Raw genomic sequence first — 11952 nt, 5'->3', positions numbered from 1 at the left:
TCTATGCTCTAGCTCTTAGGGATTTTTATAAGAAGATTTTTTAAGTTTTTACTATATACATGTAGGGAAAAACAATGACCCCCTGGGAGGGGCAAATTTTGACCCCAGGGCATTTATTTCAACAAACTTGGTAGACACTGACTAGATGATGTTTCATGCCAAATATTTAAGCTCTAGCTCTTTCGATTTTCTAAAAGAAGATATTTTAAGCTTTTTTCTTTCGGTTGCCATGGCAACCAGAGTTCTGCTTGGAATTTAATTCTTTGAACAATTTTAAAAGTTGACTACCAAAGGAACATTCCTGTGAAGTTTGGATGAAATTGGCTTAGCAGTTGATGAGAAGATGTCGTTTTAAGTAAAAGTTTATGGACACCGGACGAAAATCGATCACAAAATTTTACCATTTCACTCTGTGACAGGTGACCTAAAAATACTAGCAGACTTTTATCTATTGCAACAAAAGAGGTTTTCTACAGGTTATCTCTTTAAGCTACTGGGTGATGATGATTTTCAAAGTCTCTGTGACCTTGACCTTCTTTAAAACCATAAAATATTATAAGCCTCTAAAGACAATCAATGACTGATTGGTCAAAGATATATAGAGCATAAACTGAGAGGACTACAAGTTGAAAAGCCTAGCCATGTCTTGGAACGTCATCAATGTGTTATAATACTTAGCTTAAAGTTTAACAAGGAAACACTTCCCCGAGACACGGAGGAGTAAATATGACTACTAAAACATTTCTTGTAACATACAGATGCAGTGATTTTTTTGTATTTCTATCAAAGTCCATGAAAAGTTTAAATTATAATGTCTCACAGCTCTTCAATTGGGCAGTACAAAATAAAACTTACTTTTTTAATTTATGACATTTAATATGTAATTTAATTCTTCAATACTTCAATTTTAACAATTCTAATACACAAGGGAAATCATAACAAAAACACTGAAATAAATTACAACCAGAAAAACTGCAATTAATTAAATAATTAATTAATTTAAATACTTTACATCAACATCAGAGTATGTAAACATGTTATAGAAGTCAGTATAAAAATGCAACCAAAGGATTTTTTAATTAAGATGTACAATTTATATATTTTAGTAATAGTAATTTAGTAGAAATCTTCTAGACAACCGCACATGCCCAATTTTTATTCTCTAGACCAAGCAGTTAGAGACAAAAATGTATAAATGCAATAGCAAAAATGTTTAGCAAATCAAAATTAGTTGACCTTGGTTATGATAAGAGTAGAGTCATTTCTGGGAAATACTTTTAAAACAGTATCTGATGCTTTTCATAAGGTTGGTTTTAATTTTGCCCTTTTTTGTTGCAATGGCACCCATTATGCATGAGCAACATCAAATAAAAATAATTTGATGGTCATCCATTGATAATTTCTGTGCAATATTATTGACAGGCTAGGTGAGCTAAACATGATTGCTCTTTTTACAAAAACAAGAGGGCCATGAGTGCCATTATATCGCTCACCTGATTATTAAGGCTCTTAATATTGTTAGATATGAATTAAAAGCAGATAAAATGGCATAATCCTAAAGTGATATCATAATGTGAAATAGTGCAAATGTAAAGTTAACAAGGTTTTTCAATATATGCCCAGTGTCACCTAGTTTTTGACCCCTAGTTTTTGACCCCATATGATCCATATTCCAAAATGACATTGAAATCATTTAAACAACCTTGACGACAAATTTCCAAGATATTTCAGCTGAAAATATTTCATTATAGTGTTAACGTGACCCAATTTCTGACCCCAGATGACCTATATTCAAAGTTGAGCTAAAAATCATCATGACAACCTTCCTGACCATTTTCCAAGATATTTGGACTAAAAGACCTGTAGAGTGTTAACCTGGTTTTTCCATATTTGGGTTGTGTGACCTATTTTTTGACCCCATATGACTCATATTTCACCTTGAGCTAGAAATCATTAGAACAACCTTTCTGACCAATTTACAGGATATTTGGACTGAAACAGTAGCCACTAGAGTGTTAGCAAGATTTTTCTAGTTTTGGCTCCTTTCACCTATATTTCAACCATGGTTGAACTTGTGCAAGCAATTACTGGGACAAACATTTGGTGACCAAGTTTGGTGACAAATGAGGCAAAAATGTGAAAACTAGAGTGTTAACAAACTAAATGTGGACAGACAACAAAAGACATTCAACAATCCTAAAAGCTTATCCTGAGCAAGCTCAATTGAGCTAAAAAGTGTATGTGTGTATGAAACCTTCAGTATACACATGTCATCACAAGATCTAATATATATATTAATATCATAATTCGACAAAAGGAAAATGCAATGTAGTAAATAATGTTTTCATGACTAAATGGATTAACTCCCTTTATTAAACAAGATCAAAATGTTCTTATCAATAAAATACATTCCTAAATGTCTGAAACTGATACATGTAGGTACCAGCTACTGTTCACTTCAACAGCTGTAATAATATATACAATGTAAATTGATTATTACAAAACAGGCAATATGTGCCTATAGTGAGGTATATCAACAAGTTTCTTATTGCTTACATAAAGCATGTGTTTCAAGTGTGTAATGAAGAAAATTATCATTATTTGTTTAAAAATATCAATACATTTCAGAGGTAACCAACTTCTGTATGGATTAAAAGTTATATAATTTCAAAGCTTTAAAAAAATAATTTATGGTAAAATGAAAAAATAATGACACATGATAAGTTTAAAGCAGAACATCTCCAGAATTGTATTAATTCTTATAGAAATTTAAAAATGTCCTAATATGTAAATATAAGTTATCAGATGTATAAGAGAAATTATATAACCCAGACTTAGGCAGTTACTTTCTACAAAAATTAAATCAATTTGTCAAAATATACAGAATGTATTCTTACTAACTCTAAATAGAAATGGAGTAGAACTTTGGTCACAAAAACATGACATCTGGCCATATTTTGCATTATACATGTACATTCTGTTTCACCTGGTTTGTGAATACTTATATAAAACTTAATATTAATATATTTTCATAAGTCTGACTTTTTGAAGATTTTATATATTAATTACTCTTATGGAGACGTGCCACTTTAATGATACATATGTGTGCAATTTCATAGGATATTTCATAGGATTTCATGGGAGCAAAAATTTACAAAAAATTGTAACAAGAGTAACGTGTACATATGTATGTATCAGGCTTTAAGGAAAAAAAAAAAGAAATTTATACATTCAAATGAATTTAACAATGATTTATACTGAATAAATTAGACATAAACATAGCCATTTTACAGATCTAATATCCCAGAAAACATCCTTAAATTCTGAAGCATGTCAAACAAATCACACAACATACTTATAATCAACAAATGTATCATGAAAAACAAAATTATAAGAAGTGGAAGTTGGGTATATAAAACCTTACTCAGATCTATGATGTGTCAACTAATTTGTTTCTCTTAAGTCACCAAATTCTGTAGATAAACTGAATGATGGTTTAAAGTTTTCAATTTAAGCCTATTCAAAGGCTCTACTGTTGGTAGCTAAATTTTTGTACCCTGATATTGAAATTCCTTATGCTGGGCTATTCAATTCAGCAAAGTTAAAGTATACGAGGACAATTGACCTCTGATCTAGTAAATAAAATAAATGAAAGTTATCATTGTTGAATGTGTTCACTGACATGTTCTGTTTGAGAAGACACAACTTGGTATGGTTGGCTAATAACTTCTTTTCCATGCACTTTCATCATGTGCACGACATAAGCGGATTCTAAAGGAAATTTCTCCTTACAAATGCTACATACATTTGAACAAAGTTCCTCTCGAAGTTTTTTAGCTGTAGTATTCAAATTTAGAGCTGCCTCCCCATCTATGAAATGTACTTCAAGCATATGTGTTTTGTATTGATCTGATCTATGGAACGTTCTTTTACACACATCACAAGCGAAATCGTACACACCTTTATGAGATGTCTCATGTGTTTTCCACGTTTTCTTATCTTTAAACTTTTTACCACAATAGCAACATTCTAATCGAAAACCTTGATGCTGAATAGATACGTGAGATCTGTACACACTTTGTTTGATGAAAGACTTGCCACAGTATTCACATGTAAATGTTTCCTTTGTGTGTATAGATCTCATATGATCACTCAATGAATTTTTTAATCTGAAAGACCGTTGACAATGCATACACTGGAATGGTTTTAAGCCATGTTCTGCGACTAAATGTTTAGCCATACTTTTATCTCCTTTACATTCAAAATCACAATGACTACATCTCTGTTTTGGTCTGTAAGGACACACTAGTTTATGATGATTCATTTTCTTCTCTGTCTGATACACTTGCTCACAGAATGGGCATTTAGACAAATTGTCAGCTTTATCTTCCAATGTTTCTATGTCTTTATCCCCACTAAGCTCTGGATTTTCCATTTTAACTAATTCATTATTTATCCTCTCTAAGTAAGCTATTCTTCTTGAACAAAATTTCTTATGAACATCCAGTAATGACTTAGACTTAAACCTAGAGCCACAACCCTGAAAGCATTTCAAAGTCCCACTGTCTTCACATTGTTTCATATGATTCATACAGTCATGTATGTTGAAAAAGCCTGTTCCACAATTCTCACAAATGTAATCATTTTTAATAGTCTTCTTTTTTGGCATTTTTTGTCTTTTCTGCCTAAACTTATTGTCAGTTACAATTTCCGAGAGTACATTTTTACCAGAATTATATACACATTCATTTGATATTTTAGAATCATCTAGGCTAATGTCACTGTTCATAAAATAATCAGCATCTGAGTCAGCAGTGAGAGTATCTTCAGAAGCACTGGTGCCATCAATTTTAACAATATCTTCACTAGTTGCCCCACCAGTCTTGTGAGATTTACAATGTTCTTTCAGGTCTTGTTGAGAAGGTAACATTTTATTACATACCATACAATAAAACAGAAGCTGCTCACTTGGTTGACCAGGAGATGATTTCCAAACAGGTTCTGTCAGATTTTCAGAAACTGTTTTAGACAGGAGGTCCAATCGCTTGTTGATGACAGTGGCACTTTCACTTGACTCATGATTGTGCTTTTTGTGTGTGAGAAAATGCTTTTTTAAGGCATCGACAGAATGGACTGATTTCTGGCAAACTGAACAGCAAAATGTCAAACTTTTATCTGTCAATAAATATCTGTTACCAAATTTTGATTTAGGGGTATTTATATCTTTTCCCTTACTTTGTAATTTACTATTACACTTCAATATATCCTTTTCTTCGCCGTCATTGGTTGTATCATAAAACTTCTCCTTAACTTCCTTAGTAATATCTTCTACAAATTGTTCGACTTTAAAACCAAAAAGGGAAAGTTGCTTTTCACTTATCACATCTCTTACATTTTCACCATTTGTACTGGCTTCTTTAATGTTACTCTCAATATCCATCATTTCTTGTTCAGAATCATCATTTTCACTCTCTACTGACAGTTCTGTTACATCATTAATAATAGCTTTGTGGTGACGTTTTTCAGATTTATGAAGCCTTGAAATGTCAACAGATTTGTTGTCCTGAAATTGTGTGCTTTCTGCATCAGTAGCTTTCGGAGTCAACTTTACAACAATTGTACTAACCTTTTTCTCTACTTGATTCTCTTCAACATCTTTAATTGCATAATCCTCATTTTTATTTAAAATATTAGGACTACCTCCACTGACATCTGGGACACCATGATTTGTTTCTCTATCTACAACATTCTTTATTCTGTTCTCAGGATATATCTGCAAACCTTTATCTTTATGGGACTCATCATTGATTTCTAACATTTCATTGTCAACTTCTTCTTTAATACTTGGCTTTATTGTTTTCCCTGTCATAGTTTCCAGGTACTTAACAACTGCAGGATCATTTAATAATTCTGGGACAATATTATTTTGCAGCTCATTTTGTACATTAAGTGAATCATCTGGTTCCTTGTATTTATAAACCTCCATTTTCCTGCCAGTTTTTGCCCCTCTTGCTCCTGAGTCTACTTTCCGCCTTTTAACTACAGGATGATCTGGATCAATAAAGTCTTTACCAAAGCTCTCTTCAACTTCTTCTTCTCCATCATTGTTAATAATATCTTCCAAGTTCAAATCTTCATAACCTGGAACTTCATCAGTCTCTTCTACTGTGGTCTGACTCTCATTTATATATCTTTTAAAAACAATTGAACACTCACACGATATTCCTTCCATACCATTTTCTATGAATGGTAATTTAATTGTACCTATAACATCTCCTGTCTCCAATGTTTTATTTACTGTTACTTTACCGTTGTCATCAATCCAACCAGCAGCACAATTGATATCTGTTACAGACTTCTCTCTTTTCTCAATACTTTCTGCAACATTAGCAATCATCTGAATGCCTGTTAAATGATCAAGTGGGGATATACCTATTCTATCCTGAAGGTGTGGGGCAACTGAATAGTTCTTTGATTTAAAATCAGGCCTTGTAGATTTATCATATCCTTCAAAATGAGATCCAATGTGATTATTACCTTGAGCATCTATGGTAATGACTCCAGGGTTAGGAGAGGAATTATAGGAAACTGCCGGTACAAAGGCATAAGGAGAACGCAGGCAAGCATTTGCTGACTTTGATGGTGATGGAAAGACTGCCACTTGATTCTGGAATAACAATGGAAGCAGCACAATAAAACAATCATATACATGTAGGGATACATGTGCACATACAAGTATTCAGCAAAAGAGGGCCATGATGGTCCATTTATTGCACATCTGCTACTAGGTTCACTAAGATGACACTTGTATGAATAGGAAAATAACTGTAAATTTAATTTCAGTGCAGTTGTCCTTGATGTAAGGTCAGTCAAATACCATCAAGGTATAGGATCATACAGCAATTAAATGCTCTCAGAGAGTTGAGAAAATCTATCTTTAACAAAATAAGTCATCAAAAGTCATGAAAAGAACAAATTTCTTTGGCCAGTTTTATCTATTTTTTGGTCAATTAATAACATGGCGGGTCATTTACTTAACAGACTTTCTCGAATTACTAACCAGTAAATACACGAACCTATGTCTCTGAAAGTGAACAACTACTTCTACAACTACAAAACCTCACATGATTTCTGACAAGACAAATGCTTATCAGATTCAATATCCAAGAAGAGATATGCTTGGATCAAATCAGTGACCCTGGATAACAAATCTAATGCTCCATCTATTGAACAAAGCATATAGACTTTGTGTCATGCTAATTTTAACACATCAGCTAAGATTTAAACATTCTATATGGTCTACTTCACCATTTTACATAAAATATATGTACCCAATATCTGAACTTAGAGCTTTTTGGTTTCCTACAAAGACATTTTAATGTTTTTTTTCTATAATAACTTAAGTCTGCACCAACAAGGTGATGGTCATTTGGAAAGATCTCTGAGATGCCACTCAGTAGAGTATTTCAGGCACTAGTGGTACACCAGAGTAGAACCATCTACATGTATCTTCTGCATGGTGGATAGCTTCCTCACATGAAAGAACCGAAAGTCACTGGTGGGATTCAAACTCATAAAGGGGCAAGAGGTTCAAAGTCAGTGACTTAAACTAATCTGAGTTATGGAGTTTCTGCAGCAGAACTCTACTTTATATTCTAAGTCAGCAATAAAATGTGTAATCATACCTGTTGTTGGTCTTCATGCACAGGTTCTACTATTTTTGTAGTTTCATTATATGTGAAAGTTGAGTACTGGTCATGTAGTAAAATGTGTTCTGTTAACACATTTAATGTAATCTTCATACCACACAACCTACATGTATAGATATCAGCCATCTTACTGCTCTAACACATCACCAAGATGTAGTGCCTGTAATTTACATAGTGTTATTCTTATTATAGTATTATTATGATGTTTATCTACTCCATAATGATAATTCTATTTACAGACATGAAATAATATTGCTTTATAAATAATGATATATCACTTATAACAATGATGTCAATGCCTTTTGTGAGTTTAAAATGCTTGACATTAAATGATAAATATGAAAATATGAATTGATTCTAAATGATATATATATATTGATATAGAGTTACAATAAATATGTCTTGGAAAATAGTCTATACAATGTTTTAACATCTATCATACACTTCCACTTCTTGTTTCCAAATTTGTTGCCTCTCGTATATAACAAAAATAGCCCTAAATGCATAAGTCATGTAGTAAAAATATAGTGATCAATACTACAAAATCAGTCATTAATCACATATAACATGTCAATTTAATATTCAACATGAACTTGATAAATGTGGACTCAAAATAGCATGTTTATAAAATTTTATGATACATCTATTGCTAATTTACTAAACATTGGCATTTTACAATTCATCCTATTTGATCTGATCATTTTAGCATTGTATTCCAACATATGGTTGCTTCTTTGCAAATCAGCAATTTTTGACATTTTATTAACTTATCATATATTTTAGTATAATATAGTAAAGTTTAGTTTCATAAATTAATGGAAAAAAAAAATTAATTAAATTTAATCTTGATTAAAAATGTTTCTTAGTGAACACAGGGCAAGATCTCTTGGTCACCATTTTTACTGGCACCATTCCCCTAGTCAATGTTTTTTTTTCTCCATAATGATGGGGGCGTCCGTGACCCAGTGGTTAAGGTCGTTGACTTCAAACCACTTGCCCCTCACCGCTGTGGGTTTGAATCTCGACAGGGACTTTGGATTCTTTCATGTGAGTAAGCTATCCAGCTAGCTTACGGAACGTTGGTGCCTGAAATAATGCACGGAAGGGCACCTGAGGTCTTCCTCCACCAGTAAAGCTGGAACGTCAAGATATGACCTATACTGTGTCGATGTGACGTAAAACCCAAAAAAACAAAAAACAAACAATCCATAATGATATTTGCAAGAGTACTGCTCTATGCTTTATACAAGATTGTCAAGTGCTAGTTTACTGAACTGTCTGTATGCTGAATGACATTGCAGTTTAACTTGTATTCAAGTAGCTACACAGTCTTGATTTTTTTTACATTTTTTTATATTAATCAATATTACTATTGTATGAATGTGCAGCAAAAATGCTAGCAATGCCCCCCTACAAGTTAAATCACTTCAATCAGGCAAAGATACATTGTACTGTCGTTCCATCAGAACAGACACAGACAATGAGTACTGACTCATTTTATATACATTTTTTCCCCAAAATGTCAACCTTGGAAAAAGACATTGCCCATCTAAAATTATCTCTATATCTGTTTGACAGGTCTCACTGTCTGGTACGTGAAACGGTGCAGATTTTCCGTGATATGGTGCTTCCATGTAATATGGAGGAAGGTACACAACTAAAAGGTACATGTCATTTTATATTTTTTTATTTTCTATGTATTTAGACAAATCCGTTTTATATTGTAAAAGAAGAATATTTGCATGTTTGTTTGTTTTGGGTTTTACGTCACAATGACACAGTATCTATAAATAGGTCATATCTTTACTGGTGGAGGAAGACCTCAGGTGCCCTTCCGTGCATTATTTCAGGCACCTGAGTAGAACCACCGACGTTCCATAAGCTAGCTGGAATATTTGCATGTAATGTAAAAATAAATTCACTATAAGATCAATACATTCACAATGTATGTAACATATGAAATAAATGATTTTTTACAAAACACCTTTGTAAATAAATGTACATGAAATTTGAACCAAGAGAAGTGGTAAATTTTTTAGTCAATCTCCGTACAAGAGACACTTATATTGAAGTGAGTACTCTTGTTTATTACAGTAAATGTATAAAATCATCTGTGCAATTTAAACATTTATTCTGTTAATTTGTTTTGTCGAAATCTGTCTACTTTCTGTTTCGTCTCGACACCGTTGCAGACACTAAGCAACAGTGCGGACTTTCCGTAACCGTTGCTTAATGTCTGCACCTTTAGTAACGCAGTAACCTATGGTGATATAATACTGCAAAATCAGTCTTACACCACACATAGGATGTAAAATATAACTTGGATCTTCAATATTTTTACCTTTCTAAAATTTTATTACATTTTTCTCAATATTGATTTTCTTGAAATATTTTGGATCACCTGGAGGCCTGCAGCTTTATGTATATAAAAACAAAGATAGTTGTCACTCATATGAAGTTATTTACAGAATTATCTTTTTGATCAAATTGAAAATGTTCAAAAAGCAGCTATTGCCATAGAAGTATAGTGACACCCTCTCTTGCGAACATCATGCCATGGCTTTTGATTTTACTGTGTTCTAATATGTAACTTAAATGTTATTCATAGAGGCTTTTAATAGACTACATTATATTCTCCTTCTTTCCTAGGACTGTATACCATAAGAACCACCTACCACCTCTCCCTTGCAGTTGCCAAACTCCCTACCCCAGAGACGTTCTGTGCAGCCATAGCTGCTACATGTAGCTAGCAATAAATATGAATCACCCTAGTTTTCCAGTCCCAACAAGGATAAAATATAGAGTATTCGTCTTTTTGGTTGAGTGTCCACCATTTAATCAAGAGGTCCGGTGTTCAAAACCTGGTCACTGCCTGAGGATGATTCAGGTTTATAATAGACATAATGTGCGCATAGGTGCGCATGATCAGAAATCTGATAGATCTACTGGCCAAGTAAGTCATTATTGGGAGATATTTATTCTATTTTTTACTGATTATTAACATTAGCCCGTCATATAAGGATAACATTAATGTTAGTCGGCTGTTATATATCCTATCAAAAGTTTAAATAAAAGCACATTCTACTTCTGGGTCGATTAAATTTGAGTACGAAAAATTGTTTCAAGCACAAGTAGGAAAATACAATAAGAATTACCTAACATTATCGGTCGGTAATTCAACATTACCTTTCAATGACTGTTTTAATGAAACTCTACTTGACTAGAGTGACTTTTGAGACATTTTGTTGATAACCATCGCCGTACACTGTTTGGTGTCCATTTTGTTTGTCGTGACGCTCCGGAAAATTCCGAATGATCACGATCGCCATAAACCAGCATCGTTTATCTCCCTTTGGCAACAAAGGTGCTAACTTAAAATTTGTTTAATCATGTTATTCATGTAATATTTTATCAATATATTAAAAAAAAAATAGAGATTTTTTTTATTTTTCTCATAAAAACTTTTTTTTCCAATTTTTTTTTCTTCACAAAAATCATTTTTTTAGATCTATATTTTAATTTTTTTGATGCACGTAGGCCCCCTATGTTGATATTATTTTACATGAATAACAAGATTTAACATATTTTAGGTCAAATCAATGCGACTAGCATCTTTGTTGGCAACATATATTTTGTGGAAAACATATCGATCAACATTATATGAATTTTCTATCTTCTCCAGTCCCCAACCATTAAGTTTTAACCAGTAATGCAAACAATTGCTAGATCACTCCACAAAACTATCCAAAAATGTCAAATGTCAACATATAACTGAGGAAAGAAACTCCTCAAAGGTTTAAATCCAAGCAAAGCCTCTGGCCCCGACCAGCTGTCACCAATGTTATTGAAAGAACTTCATACTGAAATTGCCGGGCCAGTTCTCACACACATCTTCCAAATTTCCTTAAAAACTGGTAATGTCACTTATGACTGGAAGCATATACAGTCATTGCCCCTATTTAGAAAGGCCCAAAATGTAAGCCTAGTCACTACAGGCCTATATTATCAACCTGCATTGCCTCCAAACTAATGGAGTATATACACATGTAATTGTCTCCAATATCATGTCTTTCTACAAAAAGCATGATATTCTCAGCAAATTCCAATAAGGTTTCAGGTCAAAACATAGCTGTGAAACCCAGCTTATCAGTTTCACCCAGGAAGTTCATGACAATTTAGAGCAAGGCCAACAGACCGATGTCCTTGACTTCAGTAAAGCATTTCATAAAGTCGACCATCACAA

The 11952-nt window shown here is 33.0% G+C and overlaps 1 protein-coding gene across 1 annotated transcript; it reads right to left on the bottom strand.

The window, feature by feature from the left end:
• Nucleotides 1–3658: 3658 nt before the first annotated feature.
• On the bottom strand, nucleotides 3659–11035 carry LOC132730716 (zinc finger protein 711-like). Its single transcript, XM_060716692.1, has 3 exons — nucleotides 10896–11035; nucleotides 7686–7869; nucleotides 3659–6667 (listed from the first exon to the last, which is right to left on the bottom strand). The coding sequence occupies exons 2-3, from the start codon at nucleotides 7833–7835 to the stop codon at nucleotides 3659–3661; spliced, it is 3159 nt and encodes a 1052-aa protein (XP_060572675.1). The 5' UTR covers nucleotides 7836–7869; nucleotides 10896–11035.
• Between the last annotated feature and the right edge of the window lie 917 nt (nucleotides 11036–11952).

This window comes from Ruditapes philippinarum, unplaced genomic scaffold (assembly GCF_026571515.1).
Source record: "Ruditapes philippinarum isolate M1 unplaced genomic scaffold, ASM2657151v2 ctg6125_1_1_1_1, whole genome shotgun sequence".
NCBI classification, from domain to species: domain Eukaryota; kingdom Metazoa; phylum Mollusca; class Bivalvia; order Venerida; family Veneridae; genus Ruditapes; species Ruditapes philippinarum.
The sequence above is the reverse complement of the archived record's forward strand: the minus strand, read 5'-3'. Positions and strand labels throughout refer to the sequence as shown.